General features: G+C 34.4%; 2 protein-coding genes across 10 annotated transcripts; one reads left to right on the top strand and one right to left on the bottom strand.

Annotated features, from left to right (window-relative positions):
• Window positions 1-367: 367 nt before the first annotated feature.
• LOC123913493 (lysine-specific demethylase JMJ25-like) lies at window positions 368-6372 on the bottom strand. Of its 3 annotated transcripts, XM_045964262.1 has the most exons (13): window positions 5526-6343; window positions 5307-5446; window positions 4669-4774; window positions 4446-4578; window positions 4294-4357; window positions 3975-4217; window positions 3131-3914; window positions 2581-2904; window positions 1790-2335; window positions 1645-1717; window positions 1471-1556; window positions 782-901; window positions 368-682 (listed from the first exon to the last, which is right to left on the bottom strand). In XM_045964262.1, the coding sequence occupies exons 1-13, from the start codon at window positions 6249-6251 to the stop codon at window positions 611-613; spliced, it is 3417 nt and encodes a 1138-aa protein (XP_045820218.1). In that variant the 5' UTR covers window positions 6252-6343; the 3' UTR covers window positions 368-610. The 3 variants fall into 3 exon arrangements, with proteins under 3 accessions (XP_045820218.1, XP_045820217.1, XP_045820216.1); XM_045964261.1 differs by having other exon boundaries at window positions 3131-4217; window positions 5526-6372; XM_045964260.1 differs by having other exon boundaries at window positions 3131-4217; window positions 4446-4774.
• Window positions 6373-14442: 8070 nt separating this feature from the next.
• LOC123916209 lies at window positions 14443-17981 on the top strand. 7 transcript variants are annotated; one of them, XR_006812088.1, is made up of 5 exons: window positions 14628-15016; window positions 15100-16184; window positions 16789-17036; window positions 17124-17211; window positions 17417-17958. XR_006812088.1 is itself a non-coding variant. In XM_045967606.1 (3 exons), exons 1-2 carry the CDS (start codon window positions 14785-14787, stop codon window positions 16164-16166), a joined length of 1299 nt encoding a protein of 432 aa, XP_045823562.1. In that variant the 5' UTR covers window positions 14522-14784; the 3' UTR covers window positions 16167-16184; window positions 16789-17962. The 7 variants fall into 7 exon arrangements, 3 of the variants coding, with proteins under 3 accessions (XP_045823564.1, XP_045823562.1, XP_045823563.1); XR_006812087.1 differs by having other exon boundaries at window positions 16733-17036; window positions 17124-17961; XR_006812090.1 differs by lacking the exon at window positions 17124-17211 and having other exon boundaries at window positions 16736-17036; window positions 17417-17957.
• The last annotated feature ends 1608 nt before the right edge of the window (window positions 17982-19589 follow it).

The raw sequence follows: 19589 nt of genomic DNA, 5'->3' as shown, positions 1-19589 counted from the left end.
AACAATTCTGGAACTTCCAAAACTGGAGAAAGGACCAGTTCATTGACCCTCTTGAGAATTTAGGGTGGTTGCGCTTCTCCCTCTATATTGCTCACACATACAAAAATACACCACCAGAAGATATCTTCCGGTGAACTAGGGGGATTCAGAGCAATGCAGAGGAGAAAAATGCAATTACCAGAATTTAGATTCTCACCCTTTTTTATTTACCCATATGTAAAACAGGTTTCAAATGCATGATGGAAAGAACACTATCCACGGTTTTCAAATGATAAAATGTACAAACAGATATCATAAATACTCTATTCCCTTGAATTTAGAAATAGTGCAAAAATAATCAAATTTCATTTTTCTAGCACTCTTAATGTTATCAAACATTTCTTCAAGTAAACAACTGAAGAAAGATATATACAGACCAAATAAATGTATTTCATATTCAGGGAAGGCATAAACGTCGTAGAGGACAAATAATGATAGAAACCGAAATTCATCAATTTAACAAGGACCGTTCCAGATCTTAATGAGTTTGAGCATTATTACTTTATACAAAATCAAAGATACGGTAAGGAGGTCGAGGCATGCAAACTTCAGTCTATTTTAGCTGGTACAATTATGTTTGGCATGTAAGCTGGCGTATTTCTTTAATTGCTGTACTCATACTGTGTAGCGCCATTTTCTTCACCTATTTTAGAAAACGCAAAAACGAGCAAGCATTGTCAATTCTATGCATACAACTACATGATTAATGCGAATTGGTAAACAATATTGTTACAAAAATTACCTCCAGCTTGTCTACTTTTGCTTTATGGTCTTCAGGTAACTGTCTGAGCTCATCGATCAACTGGATACACTCAGTAACATTTTCAGGGGACACAAATTCCAATACCGCATGGACACCACACTGCAGATCAAGAAACAAATACTTGTCATTCGTGCATTCAGAGTTTAGAGCATATTAAGGGGCTATATAGACAAATATTGAGATAATGATATATCCTTCAGCAATCATATGGAAAACAAGGCCATCAATATTATTAGTCCCAGTGTTGTCAATCATGGATCGCGGAAAATAGCAGTCTGATAAAATTCTGCCACGCAACATTGCTATAGCCTATAGGCACATCCCCACTATTTTACATTATGTTGTACCAAATAGCGTATCGCATAACAATAGTGATTTGTTGAAATTCCACTATGCAATACCGCTATAGCCACTATTTAACAACATTGTGCAATAATCTCTTTGCTTTCTTTCTAACTTCCACATAAAATGTAAGTAAGATAGATAAATATATTCATATATTCATGAGAAATCATTTGCTAATGGTGCAACTTAACAAATTAAAACTAGTAGGAACTTTCAAAACGTAGAAACAAAATCGGAAGGACATCCAATTCAATAACTTATAAATTCAATAAGGTTTCTGTTTTTAAAACTAGAGAGAGGGTCTTCATCTTAAAGCACAAGACCTTAGAATTCCTTATCTGGTATGGACATCCAGCAGGAATGATAACAGCTTCTCCAACATGTTGCTGGAAAGTCCATGGTTCAATCTCTGGTAATAGTGAGAGGCAAGTTAATCAGGTTATATAGGATTGTAAGTTGTATAAGATGATCAAACAAATAGAAGAACAGTTACTTACTAAACTCCTCCTTCAGTCTCTTTTTGTGAGTATTGTCAAGAAAAATGCTCTGATCTAGAATCGGATGAACCATCTGCAGACAAGAAAATATCAATAATCAACAACTCCAAAATTCTTCCAAGGAATTTTCTAACAATGAACTTGCCTTGTGAGAGTCATGGGTATAAGTAAGTTCATCACAGTGTCGTTTAATATATTCTATGAGTTTTGGTACATCTTGTCTACGAAAGACATCCCACTGAGCGCCTGAATGCTCAGGAAACTTTTTCTTATAACTGTTGGAGCTTTCAGAGGGACTTCTAGGATTATTGTGTTCTGACAAATTGGTGGTATGAACAGTTCCATCAAGAGAGGGTTCAGAATCAGAAAAGATGCCGCGCTCTCCATCCTGGGAAATATTGTTGTCTATACTCTGGGTAGAAGCTTTTTTGGCTCCAGTTGAGGAGATGCAAGACGTTCTATCGACTCTCCTAAAAAACTCCATTCCTTCTTTCCCCATACTCGGCAAACCTTTTTGTTCCATTTCTTCGGCATGTGATAATGTCATTCCTTTCACTTCCTGTTCAGGTAACTGCTCAGTATCAACAGACTCCACTTGACACAGAGCTTTGTGCTTTTTCAGCAATTTTCTTATTTTTGTAAGCTGTTCTGTAGAGAGAGGGACATCCGCAGAATGTGTCATAATATTAACCTGGAATTACAAACAACACATAAAATAGCATGGATTATCTACAGAAAACTCATTTTACAACTAACAAAGTGCAATAGAGCACTGTTATTTGAAATGCTTATTACAAAGCTAGAACATATCAAAAGAAGAATTTTAATCCATTATAGTTGTAATCATTTTATTGTGATTAGTTTAAATTCAGAAAATAAAGTCTTAATGCAGGGAAGCATTATTCTAGTTGTATTTAACATAACAAGGACACATACCACATCATATGAGTCGCAGCAGAGTTTTGTCACAGAATCAGCTTCTATGTCAGCACAACCATACGAAATATAGACATATGGCCCAATGTCATGTTTCACACTCCCGTGTTGCAACTTTGCAGCTAAATTCAGAGGACCAGACGTGGGATTCATGTATTCTTGAACTGGTAGAGCATCAATTACTTCAGAAAAATGGGCTGGAAACTCCTCTTTGAATACTTGGGAAGACAGCCATCCCTTCAGTTTCAGCATCTCATGCCAAGTGTTTCTCTGAGGACGACATTTGAGAGATCCAGTAAAATACTGCCTAATGTTTATTTCCACCTGCCAATAAAATACACACTTAACAATAACATTTTGGTTCAATTGCAACACTATTATGGTCATAATCAAAAGGAACAGCTAAATGCACTAAATCTTAGTCTACATTTAGAATAAAAAACATTTTGAATAGAATATCTATTACTCTACGACAGTTTTAACTTTTTTTTGGTCAAATAGAAGTATCAAATTAAGAAATCACTTTAAAAGAAGTTCGCCATATACTAACCTCACACCAATCCAAACAGGATTCAAGTAACTCTTTATTATTCTCGTACTTTGTAATGCTCTGCTCGAGATAAGTACAGAACATGAACAGTGGATTCCAACTGAGGTTTGATGTACTCTGGAGCACATCTTGAACCACTATAGGATGGCCCTTTCCCCAGTGTTTCTGAAAGTGCTCAAAGTTACTACCATTGATGTCCAAAACTGTGGGACAGAACAAGCAATTATCTGATGGATCTTCTCTCTCAGCTGCTTTCTGCAACTGGTTATATCGGTTACTATTAAGGTCGGTGTCAAAACACAGCGAGCAGCTTGAACTTTTATCCGAAGTGTCAGGAATGTCATAGCTGCAAACAATTTCTTCTGCCTTTACTTCCATCTCTTTGAGCAAAGTCATGGGAGAAATGCATCTTAAATCTAGCAGGCCTGTACCACAACCACCAAGTTCCGTAGGAGGGCATGACACTTTTTCAATATCATTACAACTTGTCTCCTCAGGCAATGTTAACTTAGGAGGGCATGCCACTTTTTCAATATCATTACAACTTGTCTCCTCGGGCAATGTTAACGTAGGAGGGCATGACACTTTTTCAATATCATTACAACTTGTCTCCTCAGGCAATGTTAACGTAGGAGGGCATGACACTTTTTCAATATCATTACAACTTGTCTCCTCAGGCAATGTTAGCGTAGGAGGGCATGACACTTTTTCAATATCATTACAACTTGTCTCCTCAGGCAATGTTAACGTAGGAGGGCATGACACTTTTTCAATATCATTACAACTTGTCTCCTCAGGCAATGTTAACGTAGGAGGGCATGACACTTTTTCAATATCATTACAATTTGTCTCCTCAGGCAATGTTAAAGTAGGAGTTAAATTGCCACAAGAAATGTCCTTCTGATCCAAAATATGGCCCTCGCTGTCAACACAAGCTTTCCTTTGATCAGGTAGCTTCAACATTGATGAGTTAATTTCTCCGGAAGTTCTTCCTTGAGATGATTTCTCACAACAACTTAAGCATAGGCTATACGAACAATTAGAACAACGTCTATGGAGATCCAGGATGGGTGTATTGCAGTGATTGCTGAGACCAGTGCACATTAGTTAACAAGCAGATTGAAAAGAAAAAAAAATTATAGCATCTGAAGACGAGAACTTACCAATAAATAATTTCATTGTAACCAAATTCAACCTGATTGATTTGAATATCAGAAATATTTTTCCCTGTTACACAACATGGCATCTAAGATACATTTGTAACAAACAAAGCTGCTTTGGAAAACATCAATGTTAGAGGAATGAAAATAACTACCTTTGATTTTTGCTTCTGTTTCTAGCTCAGTTTCTAGGTTTTCACTTATTCGCTTTAGTACTGGAAGGAGCATGCAGATCAAATAATGAAAATGGAGTATTCTATCAACTCTACTTTTACCAGATAAATAGGACTGAAACAACAGGGCAAAAACGGAGGTGTCAGAATATGCTATTAACAAAACATTGGTCAAGTAGAAAAGCACAAATGTTTGATGCCAGACCTTACTTTCACTGTCGTTACATTGGTCTGCCAAGCAGACCTTACAAGTGCAAGTTCCTTGACAAACTGGGCACGCCTTCTTAACTTCTTTTCTAGTGTCAAGATACCTATTTGTGTCAAAATGTTTTGGCAAATGTCTCATGTTTTAATTCTAAATTCAAGAGAAACAGACTACATAAATCACATTTATGAATTATCTTAGCACAAACCATCATTGGTCCAACTTGTATTACTAATTTCTGCAAATTGCGAGAGAAAAAAAATGACAATTTCTGTTTTCATTTTTAAATTTCATGTTTTTCTTCTTAACTTCTGCTGACAACGATGATCATTCCACCCATCTCTCTTAAGTCTTAACAACATAAAAAAGTACCCAACCTCTAACTATGTTTTTAGCATATTAAATCATGCTTTTCAAAATTCAAGTTTCTGCATCGCCCCAAAAGAATAACAGAACACACAAATCCCTAAACAATCAAATCAACAGGTTTTCGAATAAAGTCAAATAGCCAACAACACATGACGAGAATTCCAACCAAGTTAAGAAATTCAGCACAGCATAAAACTTCCAAACAAGCATAAACAGAAGTACTACATAGAGACAGGACACATCAAATGAATGTAATAAGAACTACAAACCGCTCTCTAATGCAATCATAGCAGAAAAACTCCTTGTTACAGCTAGAACACTGGACGAGATTGACCGATTCACTTCTCTGGCACAAGTGACACTTCCTCTTAGTATTCACCTTCTTCAAGCTTGGTCCATAAGGCACAACCTAAACAGAACAGTTAGTTCAAAATTGACAAATAAAAAACACAGAAAATCGATAAATAGAGAAAACCGAAGCAACCCACTTGCAACTTTCCAAGAGCAACCCTATCAACATTCTTGGACCTGAAGTTTCGCGGTGTTACAGCTACAACCCTATTATGATCAACACCAACTTTCACATCACAATGAGAACTCACATTGTTATAATCATGAGGTGTTGAAGCTGGTGATATTTCCATAACACCATTTGGTAACTCTCTCCTTAATTCTCCTTCATTGAATTCAACTTCTTCTACTTTCATCTCTTTTTTCTTCTTCTTCTTTTTCTTATTCTTCTTATTCTCATTATTGTTCTTTTTTCTCTTCTCAACTTCTCTTTCCAAAACCATTCTTATAAGATCCAATTGCGAATCACATTGCTTAATTGTCTTCTTCCTAACCGGAACAGAACCAGAACCCGAAGCTGAATCGGTTACCGTAACCGATTCCGAACTCTCTGCGAGCTTCACCTTCTTCTTCTTGTTCTTCCTCAGCTCCATATTCAGCTCCCTCGGTGCTGTAGCTTCCGCATTATCGACTACAACAGTTTCTGTAGCTTCATCGTTGTTCTTACGCTTTCTCTGAAGCTTCAGAGATTCAGGAACTTTCTCTCGATATTGACGATGCTTACCTTGAAGATAGTGAATCTCGCAGAGTTTGAGACTATCCATCACTCTCCTCTTGCACCGCCATTGTTTCCCGTCAGTTCGTCCGCACCGCAATTCGTCCGGTAGAATCTCTTCATTCGCCGATGAGGATTTTCTCGCCATCAAATCTGGTTTTTTTTTCTCAGTGAATTGGGATTTTCTCGGGAAAGTTAAATGAGGAAAGTGAAATGAAACCTAAATGAGTTATGAGAAAACGTAATTTTCTGTGTGAGAAAAGGGTTTTACTGTTTATGATTAAGTTATTAATTTGGGGAAAAATGGTGTGGCACTTTGGTAATTATTAGTACGTGTTGAGTCCTATTTGGAACAAGTAGGATCATTGAAGTTGAATTATGACTGTTCAACGTTGGAACAAGTAGAATCATGAGTTGTCTGTCAAAAAAAGCAGTCTATTGATTTTATTTTTGGGACAGGTAAATGTTTCTTTCAGGTTGACGGACTCTTTAATTACTCTTTTCTTAAAAAAAAAATTTATTTTTTACATTCATTAAATAAACGATGTATTTAAACTATGAATTTAAAAAGTGAATTGTTGTTTATAATTAAAGTCGGAGAAAATAAGTGGTAAAATATTCGATCTTTAATTCTGACATGCATAGAAAATTCATGTTAAAAGAGATAATCCAAGAATTGGCTAAGATTAGTTAGGCAAACAATGGTGGGAAGATATGTAATATTGTTTTGTTTTTTTGAAAAAAATATTTAACATTGTTATTGTAAAAATAAAGTTGTGAATTAGTGTTTGGCATTGAAGTCACCAATGTGACATGTTTTGGTTTTATGTAGAAAGCTGTATGTGTACTATGGTTTTGTTCTGTATGCTCCTAAAATATCTTGATAGGCTAATTATGTGCAATCTCATAAGCATTGAGATCTAACTATGCATGATAATTTGGAGCATGCTATTGCTATATATAATGTTTTGTATTATTTGATTATATAATGAAGGAAACAAAAGCTAGAAGCAATTAATATGTCATTCAACTTTTACCTTTGAGTTTAGCAGATTAGCTGTTATATGTCATTCATTTGAGTTAAGCTCAAATGAAACTATAAGTTAAGCTAACTATTTTCATAAGATTATAGTTTAGCAGATTAGTTGGTATATGTCATTCAACTGAGTTAAGCTAGAAGTTAATTAATATGTCATTCAACTTGTACATTATCTAAACTAAATGATTTGGGAAAGCATACTTATAGTTATAAGGGTCTTGTTGTGCATGGAAAACATCAAAATATAGACTTTTGTTGTATTGACTACACAATTTTCAAGTAAAACTTTCTAAATTTGAATCCTTAACAAATGCCTCTGGGGCACTATTTAGCATTTGCCTAATTATAATTATTTTTTTGTACAACAGAAAAGAAATGAGTAAGTCATGTTTATGATATATAGGATATCTTAATGATGCGATAGAAAGAAAGAAAATAGTTTCATTTGAGCTTAACTCAGTTGTTAGAGACATCATATTATATATAAGATTCGGAATTCGAACTTCAGACACTTCACTTATTCATCTTAAGACTAGAACCAAGGAAACTCAAAGAAAATATAGTGTCAAGACACATAGAAAGAAAGCTCAAACACCAATACTTTTCCATCGTTATTCGTTTGGTATCTTGCAATAGTGGAAGAAGCTTTTGGGTGTGACCCCATGCATGAAAACTTTCCGCCCATCTTGGGAAGAAAAGGGGAGAATGACATTGACATCAAAATGAGACCCAATTGCTCCTTAAAATCAGACTTTATCAACTGATTTTTATTTTATTAAAGAAAATTATATATTTTATGTTTTAATAAAGAGACAAATCTTTTATGCATCAAACGAACCTATATATCGTCTATCATGTCATCCATCTCTCATAATGAATCCAATCCAATAAACATATAATAACTCTGAAAGATTAAGAACACCACAGTCCACAAAGAATATCAAATGTAGTCATACCCTACCTTTAATTGTTATTAAGTGCCGTCTCTACCTAACTTATTTGTTTTAGATTCAAAAATAATGATATTCTATTATTAAAAATAAGTATCAATATTAATAATTACTTCAATTTGCCGCCCACAATATAATAACCAACAAAAGATGATGCTATCATTTAGAACAACCATTTATAGCCGCACTTTTTTTATTTGAAAGGATAGCCATACATTCTTAGCAACTATGACAAACTTAATTATAAATCCTAGTTTCTCATTCGTTGACATTTTTTATTTTATTTTATACTAAACGAAAGTATTTTATATTTTAAGATGCTTTCATGTCCTTTTCCCGTCATCAGAAACCTTTCAAAGCTATCAAATTCAATTCGATGGTGAAAAGTTTGGATAGTATATTAAAGATTCAGTTTAATCTTTAGCTCCATTGTAAATCAAAAAAATCTTTCATTAATACTAACAAAATATTCATCATATTATCTATCAATTTTTCAACTATTGATTCTTTAGGTTACTAATGGTTTAAAACTTTTTAAAATACTGTTTCCATAAGCAAGTAGATTAAATATAATCTAATAAAAATTAAGTGATTAAAATCAAACGGTTAATGAACTGTCCATATGAACGAAATATTTGAAAGAATTTGAGGTTGATTTTTTAGATGAACAATTTTTTTTTTTGAAGAAGAGATGAACAATTTTTTATTATGCTTTGTTTATCTTTTGATCGAATTATGGATTATCAGGAATCTTTTCTGTAACTCTAATTGAAAGGTTAATGCCAAAAAACCCGATGATCGATCCAAGGGTAAAACTACCAAGACAACCGCCTTAGGCCTCAAAAAATATAAAATAAATTATTTTATAAAAGGTCTCGACTAAAATTAATATTCTCTCAACAATTATTTGATCAATTGAATTTATTTTCAATTAATGTTTAATTAAACTAATTAGTCTATTATTTTCAATTAATATAGTTTTATAAATTAATATAATATAATAAATTTAATTGTTAATTAGTTTATTATTTTTTGCAAGTTAGTATTAAAGTGGGCCATTGTGATGTGGAGAAGCAATGTTGAAAAATAGCTGATCAATAGTTAGTTGGTTCAGTGGTGATTGACGCTGAATTTGGTAGGGAGGACCACAGTTCGATCCCCGCAACTGCAATCGGAAAATGAATGGAACCACTTGATGCCAGAACTAACCCCCAAACCAGATTAAACAGGTGTTGAAAACCCAAAAAAAAAATTGAAAAATAGCTAAAGTAAAAGGAAATTGCAAGTCCCACATGAAATTAGTCTTTATGCTCTTTCTTTTTTCTATTCCAAACAAGAAAATATCTCCCCCCACACCCCCACCACACACACACACCATTTCTTCTAAAACAAATGGCCCCTAAAAATCGATTTAGTAAGGTTGCATTATAAGTTCAATCTCAAATTTGTTGGATCACTTGATATCAAGTTACCATTCATCACTATCAATCAGGCCACTTAGGTCATGCTCCTGATGTTTAGTCATAAGCGTGAAATATATGTGTTCAAAATCTCACATTGGATGAAATAATGCTTAAACTTAAGTTTGTAAATTGAGACAATTATTCAAATTTCGAAGAGTTGCCATATATTCTCTTCCTCGTCAATATATATAACATATTACTAGTTCTACTAACATTTTTATCCTTCCAAAAACGTTGCAATAACTTCAAATTATGCGCAATATTGAAATTTAATTTTTCAACAAGAAGATTAAGCTTTAGAATTATTATACTAAACAAAAATAGGTGCATAAACTCCAAAGAATCATTGAGCAAATCTCCTATATAGCTAAAAATTTAGTCTAAAACACTAATATAATCAATGTCCAACATCTTTTCAATTGAGATTCCTTAGCCTTTTCAATGATCTATATTAACATGTCTTTATTAGTCATATTTATCGTGAAGTAAATTTTTGAGTTGATGCTCTTACTCGTTTAAGTCACTCGGGTGACTTTTGTTAGATTATTTTAGATGTCCCTCCTTTTTTGTTTCTTCTTTTGCATTCCCTTGCTTTTTTTTTAACAAAACTTGTAACACCCTTTGTTTCTTAGCTTTTTTGCACTTTCCTTTGCTTATTTTAAGTAGTTTAATAGCTAAAATTTTATTTAAGATGAATAAGCAAGTGAGCTAGAATTCAAACTTCGAACTCCATATATTACAAACAATATGTCCATACACCTATCAATCAAGTTATGCTTATATAAAAATTGTATTTTTTTTGTCAATTAGTCTACGGCTATGTTGCCCGGGTGTGGGTACGGTACCAGTATCCGATACGGGGTACGTCATTTTTAGAAAAACTAAGGTACGAGTACGTCCCTATATTTTTTTTTAATATAATTATATATATTAAATAATAAAATTATATTGTTAAAACAAGTAATTAAACATAAAAAATATCACACCACACTTTAAAAGTAATTTAAATTGTTCGAAACATCAAAATATAAAATTAAATAGCAATTAGCTCAAAAAGGGTCAATTGTTTCCCTCTCCATCATCACTAAAAAGAGCGACCTCTAGTTAGGTTCACCGCGAGAAAGACTAACAATTTCAAGAATATCAACTATATATTAAATAAATTTCATTCATCTATACGAATATCCTACATTTTTGTTGCACTTTCATTATAAGTATTACTATTTCTCTTTCTCGAGAGAAGACGAAGATTGATATGAATAAAAACTAGATCTTCATCTCTCTTTGAATTGAGCCTATTCCTTTTCAATGAATGAGTGAATAATTTTGGCGGCTACTTTGTTATTATTTTTTAGCCGTAGTTGCTACTTTTATATTATAAACAAATAAAAAACCTAAATCTTCCTATAAAAAAAACTAATAAAAGAAAAAGGAGAAAAAAATCATGTTTTTTTTTTGGATTGGTGTACCACGTGCATATCACATGTGTACCACGCGAGTACCCAATGCAAAAAACAAAAAAAAAGGTACGGCGTCGGTGCGTACCGGGGGAGTATCATACGCGTACCGGTACCCGGTACCGGTACTCTGTCTAAAATGGAGTACCCATGCAACATAGGTCTACGGGCTAGACTCAAACATTTAAATATATCTGTCACTCCAATAATATGTCTCTATCAGCTACCATTTGAGCTATACTTATAGAAAAATTCAACTTTCCTTTTATCTTTTATATTATAAGCTTGTATACACAAGCAAACTCTAAACCCTAATTTGTTTTTCCTGTTTTCCCTCCATTTTATCTTGCAATTTTTATTAAAAAATAATACAATTTTATCTTGATTAGGATTCGAACCTGCAACACTTCAATGCAAGACAATATTTCCAACCACTATGGCAAATATACCAATTGTGATCAAAATTATGTGCAATAATTGATAAGCACCATCAATTTTAAAAGTATATCATACCAAAATTATTGTTGACTATATTATTTATCACGAAATATTTTTATGTCTTTCCTAATCAGTGATTTTTTTCTACCGGATCATAAATTTAGAGAATAATTATCATGTGAGATTTGGAAAGTTATTATCACGTGTGATTTGGAAAGTTATATATATATATACTCTCATACTATAACACCTTTAACAATATTGAAATCTATTAAAAATAAAAAACATCTTTCACATTTCAATGTCTCATGTAACCTTGCTTATATCACTTTTTAAATTATTTATTATGCAGTTTATTAAATTGTAGTTTTTTAAAATTGGAAAAAGAATTTTATCAAAAAAAAAAATGGAAAAAAAATTGATATTTTTTATAAATACCCTTTATTTTTACGTTAATGTATCCAAACATAAATCAATTTTGTTTAACTCACTTTTAACCAAAATCGAATCTATCAAACTCAATTCAGCTAAATCAATTTTTTTTTGTAATACAACCAAACACAACCATATAGTTATGTCACTAATCACATTCATTATTTTGATTTTAACATTGTAGATTTAATATTAACCGATGATCAATTTATACAATATGCACTAGCAGATATTGAGATGATGTTACGTAGTTGTGGGAATAGTTTAAAAGATTATCCTCCAATGCCTAGAGCAGACAAATCATTAGTTCCTGATATACAAAATAGTTTAATACACGACGAATTGAATTATAACAGACAATCATTAGCTGAGGAACATGTTAGATTAATGTCAACTATGACTTCAGAGCAACGTAAAGTATATGACACAATCATGGCAAGAGTTAACGAAAACAAACTTGGTGTGTTTTTTCTTTATGGTTATGGCGGTACAGGGAAGACATTTATCTGGAGGGCCATGTCAGCCGCATTACGCTCAAAATGTGAGATAGTTTTAACAGCTGCATCAAGTGAGATCGCTGCATTGCTTATACCTGGCGGTAGAACAACACATTCAAGGTTTTGTATTCCTCTAAATGTTGACGAATTTTCAACATGTACCATAGTTCCTAAAAGCCCTTTGGCGCTATTAATACAAAAAGCAAAGCTCATTATATGGGATGAAGCACCAATGATGCACAAACACTGTTTCGAAGCTGCTGATCGAACTTTAAAAAATATTCTCAAGTCTGTTGATGAAAAAAATAAACACATTCCTTTCGGTGGAAAAATTGTTGTTTTTTGCGAAGATTTTAGACAAATTCTACCAGTAATACCCAAAGGTACAAGGCCAGAAGTTGTTCATGCTACTATTAATTCTTCGGTTCTTTGGAATTTTTGTGAAGTTTTAACATTGAGTAAAAACATGAGGCTTCTTGGTGGTGCTTCGAGTGCAGACATTGAACAAAGAAGATTGTTTTCTGAATGGGTTTTGGGTGTTGGCGATGGAGAAATTGGAGATTACAACGACGATGATTTAGAACTTGACATTCCATCAGATTTATTGATTCCAAATTTATGTGATCCTCTTGCTTCTATCGTTGAAAGCACTTATCCCCAACTTTTACAAAACATGAACGATATAACGTATTTCCAAAATAGAGCTATACTAGCTCCTAAAAATTCAATAGTCGACACAATAAATAATTATATGTTGGATTTAATTCCCGATGAAGAAAAAACATATTTGAGTTATGATACTCCACTCACACAAAATGTAGACGGCCAAATAGTGGATGATGTTCATACTCCCGAATTTTTGAACACGATTTCTACGTCGGGACTTCCAAATCACAAGTTCTGACTTAATGTTGGAGTTCCAGTTATGCTATTAAGGAATTTGAATAGAAAATTAGGATTATGCAATGGAACAATACTTTTTTTTTTGAACAAGCCAAAATGAGATATATATATATATATATATATATATATATACTGAATCAAATAGTCTACACAGCACAAGACGTGCCACGAAAGACTAAGAAGTGTTACAATAGAGTCAAAAACACAAGAACCAAAAGAAACTAAACAAAGCCCAAACAAGTCAAAGGACTAGACCACCAACTATGGCAGTTCAAAACTAGAGTACTACTCGTCGCTTTCAACCACCTATAAGAAAAAGTCTTGATCTTGTCCAACATATGATGCACCGAGCATGCTGAGCCTCTGAACAATCTATGGTTTCTTTCGGTCCACACAACCCACACACAAGCAAGCCATATGATCTGCATGAAAGAACGTCGTGCTCGAAGACCACCCGCTGAAGCTGTAAACTGAACAAAATGATCTGCAAGAGTCTGAGCAGTCACCAAAGAAGAGCCAATCCATGAGCTGATAAGAGACCAAAGGGCACCAAAAGCAATGGAACAAGACTTATTATTACGAGATTGAGAAAACGTACTTTTGAAGGAAAAATTATTTCATGAAGTAATATTGGTGATCAGGTTTTCATACCTAGATTTTCTCTGACACCATCTGACGTGAGGGTTCCTTTTAAATTTCAACGGAGACAATTTCCTATAATGATTTCTTTTGTGATGACTATTAATAAGAGTCAGACACAATTTTTAAAGCATGTTGGGATATATCTTCCGTCGTCAATGTTTTCACATGGTCAGTTGTATGTTGCAATTTCAAGAGTTACTTCTAGAAAAGGATTAAAAATATTGATCATCGATGACGACGGTGAAGATACGACTAAGACTTCGAATATGGTCTATAAGGAAGTCTTCCGTAATATAACATAATTTTCTTTGTATGAATATTTATCCAAAATTATTGTTGAACTATCGTTTAATGTTACTCAATTTTTTTCATATACCTTACATTATTGGAATTATCATATCTTATTTAATCATTATATATCTTACGGCTAATCAGACCCGTGCACCGCATGGATCGATGTTCTGGTCATAAAAAATACTACTATTATTTATATGCTATGATTGGTATGACATCATCTTATCCCATTTTAGTTTTATTTTTATTTTCTAAAAGAAGAAAGAGAGAAAAGAAAAGAAAACAAAAAAAGAGTCTTGCAATTGCAAGTAGCAACATAGAGAATGAAACCAAGTGGGTGGGGTGTGTGGGGACATGGACGGTCCCTGATAAATACTATACTCACTCCGTTGATAGATAGATAGATAGTGAAAGCATACAATCCATTGCCATTGCCATTGCCATTGCCATTGCCAGCGGACAATTTAACGTGTCTCCCACCGAATCTAAATCAATCAAATTATATATTCTAAATTCTCATTTTATTATTATCATCACAATCACAATTTCAAAATTAACACCCAATAATGGCGTCGTCACTACCACACTTAGACGACGATTCCGTCTCCCCTTCCCCCCGCTCCGATCACTTCCACGACGCATCTCCACGTGTCCGCTTCATGTGCAGTTTCGGCGGTAAAATCCTCCCTCGTCCCTCCGACAATCAGCTCCGTTACGTCGGCGGCGACACCCGAATCGTCGCCGTTAACCGTTCCATTTCATTCTCCGCTCTTGTCCATAAACTCTCTAAACTCTCCGGTAATTACTTTCTTTATTTCTTCGCTCATAAATTTAACTTTATTGTTTGTGGTTCTGATTTTCTGAATTTTGATCATGTGCAGGCATGACCAACATAACAGCAAAGTACCAACTTCCAAATGAAGACTTAGACGCGTTGATTACAGTAACAACAGACGAAGATGTAGATAACATGATAGACGAATACGACCGCGTTTCACAGAATGAAAACCCACGTGCGGCTCGGCTAAGACTTTTTCTTTTCCCAGAAGGTGAAGATTCTCGAACCAATAGTATTAGCTCACTCTTAAACGGCTCAACTAAAAGAGAAAATTGGTTTATGGATGCTTTAAACGGTGGCGTTTCGGGACTTGAACGAGGTCGTTCAGAAGCTTCTTCTATGGTTTCTGAAGTACCCGATTATTTATTCGGGTTGGATAATAACTCTGAAGAAACTCAACAACAGAATAATCGAGAATTATTACGACCTAAAGAACGAAACGTTCTTCAACAATTAGATAATGTTTCGAATTCGGATCCGGGTTCTCCTGCTCCGGTTGTTTCTTCTCCGTTTTGTTCTACTTCATCTGCGTCTATACCGAATCTTCCACCGGTTAAAACTAAACCCGAAAACCCGGTTTATGAACCGGATTTTAAAACAAGTCAAATTGAAACTGAAACGGTTTTGCAACCACAAATGAAATTGGGTAATTATCAAATTAACCCTGCAGTTCACTACCCTCCTCACTCTCAAGTTCAACCACAAGAAGTTGCTTATTCGGGTCATCATGGACAACCGGTTCCGGTTTATTATATTCAAGGTTCGGTTCAACCCGGGAATGTGCCGGTTCAGCAGGTTCATATGCAAGGACATTATCCTCCCTATGTTCAACAACCGTATCATGCGGTTATGCAAGCTCAGGTTCCAATTGGGTATCATCATATGGTTCCGGGTTCGGGTCAAGTGTATGGGGCGGGTATGAGGCATATGGCTCCGGTGCAGCCCTACAGTCCTACCGCGGTGGTTCACGACGGTTTAAAACAGCAAGTGTATCAAGGTGTGCAGAACCCAGGTCCCGTTCCGGTTTACCAGGCGATGCCCCCGGTGACAGGTGGGGATGAACAGCAGAGAGGTGGAGCGGGTCGGGGCACCAACTCGCCGCATAATTGACCGGGTTTTGATTGATTGGTGTGTTTAATATTTAATTTACTTTGATTGGGGGAAATGGTTGCTTGTGTATGTACTTTTAATTTTGTTTCCTATATTTTGTGAAGCACTTAAAATTTTGTTTGATTGCACAAAAGTCCAACAATGAAATATATTTGTATTTGATAGTACATTTTTATTTGATAAATAAAATTGTTGGAGGGTGTAATTTACTTGCTCAATTTGTATATGTTGAAAAAGACAATATGTTAAGTGATACAAAAATGTTATTCAAACAAACAACCATTTTATAATTATAACAAATAACAAATATACAACAACTCTATACATTTTTTTGTTTTTTTTAATATTTTTTGTATGCCTCGGGTTCCATGCTGTGAGTAATATAAAGAAACAGTTCTATACGATATCGTATAGAACTATTTATACCACATACACTTGGTATAAATTAATTTTGCCACTATAGTTATGTACTGATCATGAAGAGTACAATAGGCATATTTTCTTGACTGTTTTAGCAGTAAGAACATTTGGAGCATTGTGTAACTTTAATACTACTACTATTCTAGCAGGCCTGCAAAATTATGCAGGTACCGCGGACCTGATTTTTGCACTGTTTCAACAGCTGAATGGTGAGGATGCTGCTCTCACAGCCTCCGTTATTTGGTGCATTTGGAAGGAACGTAATAATTGCATATGGAACAATGTAACCGACGTGCAAAAACTGCTATGTTAAATAATTGGTGTGCTGTCAACATGGTTAGACGTGATTTGCGGGAATAGCAGCTGAATACAGATTTCAGTTGAAAGAAACCTGTTAGCGGACGTGTTAAATGCAATGTTGATCCATCGCTATCATCTCATCTTAATTGAGTAGGTATCTAAGTTTGTATTCGTGACGAGTTTGGTGTTTATGTGTGGGCTAAATATGATCGATATTCACCTATTTGTGACGTCCAGGTTGGTGAAACACTTGGTTCACTATCAACACTCAAGTCAAGTGGATTCATGATAAATATTCCCCTATTTATGATCAACATTCATCTATGTATGATCAGTATTTACATATTTTCTAGGAGCATATCTAATAATAGTTATAATGGTACTCTGAATCTTGTTTAGAATTCCTTGTTACCTTTGAAAATTTCATTGTTTGCTTGGAGATTATTTCCAGATAGGTTGACTACCAAAGTCAACTTGGTCCATAGGAATGTGATTGGTGCTGATCAGTCTCATTTTGTGTTCGGCTGCAGAGAAATTGAAAGCTCCCATCATCTCTTTTTTTGGCTGTCCGACGGCATCCAACTGACTTGGTGTTTCTACCACGTGTCCGAGAGTTGCGCTCATTTTTGCTCAATTCAAAGGACTTTTGAATCTCGGAGAAGTGTTCAGGCCGTCAACATTTGTTCTGTTATGGTTCGCTTGTGGTTGGCCGATTTGAAAATCTCGCAACAAGGCAACATTCAAAGGTGAAGTTCGGAAGATGTCAAAGTTTTAGTGTGGAGTTGGCTAAAGGCTATAAGGTTAAAGGATTCAAATATGGATTTACGGAGTGGAGTGCTTATCCTTTAAATAGGTGGTATAGTTATCTCATCTGTTGTTATGGGCGATTGGTTGGATAAATTTGTTACCAACTTTGTGTTGGTTTGGAGTGTTGTTGGCTTGGGATTGTATTGTTGTTGCATACCTTGTGCTGGTTTTTCAATAATATTCCTTCCTTTTACCTTTTGAAAAAAAATTGGATTCATGAATTGACTTTAGGTCAAGTAGACTTTGACCTAGATTCTAAACTAGTGGAGGATAAATTCCATTTCAAAAAGCATGATTAGACTGAATTTGATGATTTTATTGCTCATAAAAGACTTTTATTTTTTATTTTTTTTTATATATCTTTTTTACAATACTTTTGGTGGTGGATTTAAACAAGTAAATGAGGGTGCTTATCAATTACTCCCTCCGTCGCGTCTCATTTTATAAGATTTCATTTGACTAAGTGCACTATTCATATGTCTAATTTTGACTGTATTTATTTAGAAATTTATAAATGTAAATATTATCATATAAAATATTTTTTAATTTGTTTCGACGAGTATTTTCCAAATATCAAATTTCTATAATTTTTACTAATACACAATTAAAGATGGGGTTTTCTAACTTAGACCCTAGTTAGGTCTAAGTTAGCAAGGTGCACCTTTTCAATTGGACCAAAATACCCATTCTTTTAATTTTTGAAAGAATAGAGCAACAGGGGCATTTCTGTAATTTTACCAACCATATACACGCGCCCCACCTTCTGAAACCATTAATAGACGAGGATCCAGTGTCGCGCGCGTACCGAAGGACCATGGTTACAGACCGTTGATTTCCATCAGACAGCCAAGATCTGATCTCATCAAGACTGTCTGATCAATCAGACAGCCCAGATCATCCTGATCCATCCGATTCCAGCGCCTGCGACACACTGGATTACAACCTGGAGAGAGAAACATTTGCTTTTTAAAAGTAGGACACGTGTCACAAAATGGTTGGCTGAACGTGATTTTTGTTCATTTAATACTTTGAACTCAATTATTTCGTTGTAAATTAATTTTTTATTTTTATACCAAAATTCATAATTTTTTTTTGTCTACAAATAGAGACTTGGTTCGTTTGATTTGGACACCTAAAAAAAAACGCAATTTTTCACTACCTTAATCTCATTTTTTGTCTACTAAATACGTTACTTGTGTGTTGTAATTTAACACGCACCACTCAACCAACTCACTGAAACCATTATACCAGGAAAATAGTAGATAATATTCTGGAACTTTTGGTATATTTTATGAAATTTTTGGAGACCTGAAACTATTTTTAGTTAATTAAATGAGATAAAACGGTAATTAAAAACTAATGTTTGCTTCTGAAACCATTTTACTGGTAGAATGGTTGCACATAGTTGTATTCTGAAACCATTTTACTGGTAGAATGGTTTCAATGAGTAATTTATTAATTGTGTTTGCTTCTGAAACCATTTATCTGGTACAATGGTTTCAGAGAGTTGTAATCTGAAACCATTTTGCTGGTAGAATGGTTTCAGTAAGTTGATTATTAGTTATTTGCTTCTGAAACCATTTAGCTTGTAGAATGGTTGCACATAGTTGTATTCTGAAACCATTTTACTGGTAGAATGGTTTCAGTGAGTAATTTATTAATTGTGTTTGCTTCTGAAACCATTTATCTGGTACAATGGTTTCAGAGAGTTGTAATCTGAAACCATTTTGCTGGTAGAATGGTTTCAGTAAGTTGATTATTAGTTATTTGCTTCTGAAACCATTTAGCTTGTAGAATGGTTTCAGAGATTTGTACTCTGAAATAGAGTTGTCAAAACGGGCGGCCCGGCCAATTTCGGGCCGGGCCGGTCGGGCTTCGGGCTTCGTCGGGCCGGGC

This window comes from Trifolium pratense, linkage group LG3 (genome assembly GCF_020283565.1).
Source record: "Trifolium pratense cultivar HEN17-A07 linkage group LG3, ARS_RC_1.1, whole genome shotgun sequence".
NCBI classification, from domain to species: Eukaryota; Viridiplantae; Streptophyta; class Magnoliopsida; order Fabales; family Fabaceae; genus Trifolium; species Trifolium pratense.
Note: the sequence above shows the minus strand (reverse complement) of the source record. Positions and strands in the feature narration are given on the sequence as shown.

What these genes read in the sequence shown, in the direction of transcription:
- LOC123913493 (XM_045964260.1), bottom strand. Translation starts at nt 6,251, where the DNA reads ATGGCGAGAAAATCCTCATCGGCGAATGAAGAGATTCTACCGGACGAA. An exon ending in TATGATTGCATTAGAGAGCG is followed by an intron (nt 4,775 to 5,306) that starts GTTTGTAGTTCT and finishes TGACACAAATAG; the next exon opens with GTATCTTGACACTAGAAAAG. An exon ending in CCTGTTTGGATTGGTGTGAG is followed by an intron (nt 2,905 to 3,130) that starts GTTAGTATATGG and finishes TTTTATTGGCAG; the next exon opens with GTGGAAATAAACATTAGGCA.
- LOC123916209 (XM_045967607.1), top strand. Translation starts at nt 14,785, where the DNA reads ATGGCGTCGTCACTACCACACTTAGACGACGATTCCGTCTCCCCTTCC. An exon ending in TAAACTCTCTAAACTCTCCG is followed by an intron (nt 15,017 to 15,099) that starts GTAATTACTTTC and finishes GATCATGTGCAG; the next exon opens with GCATGACCAACATAACAGCA.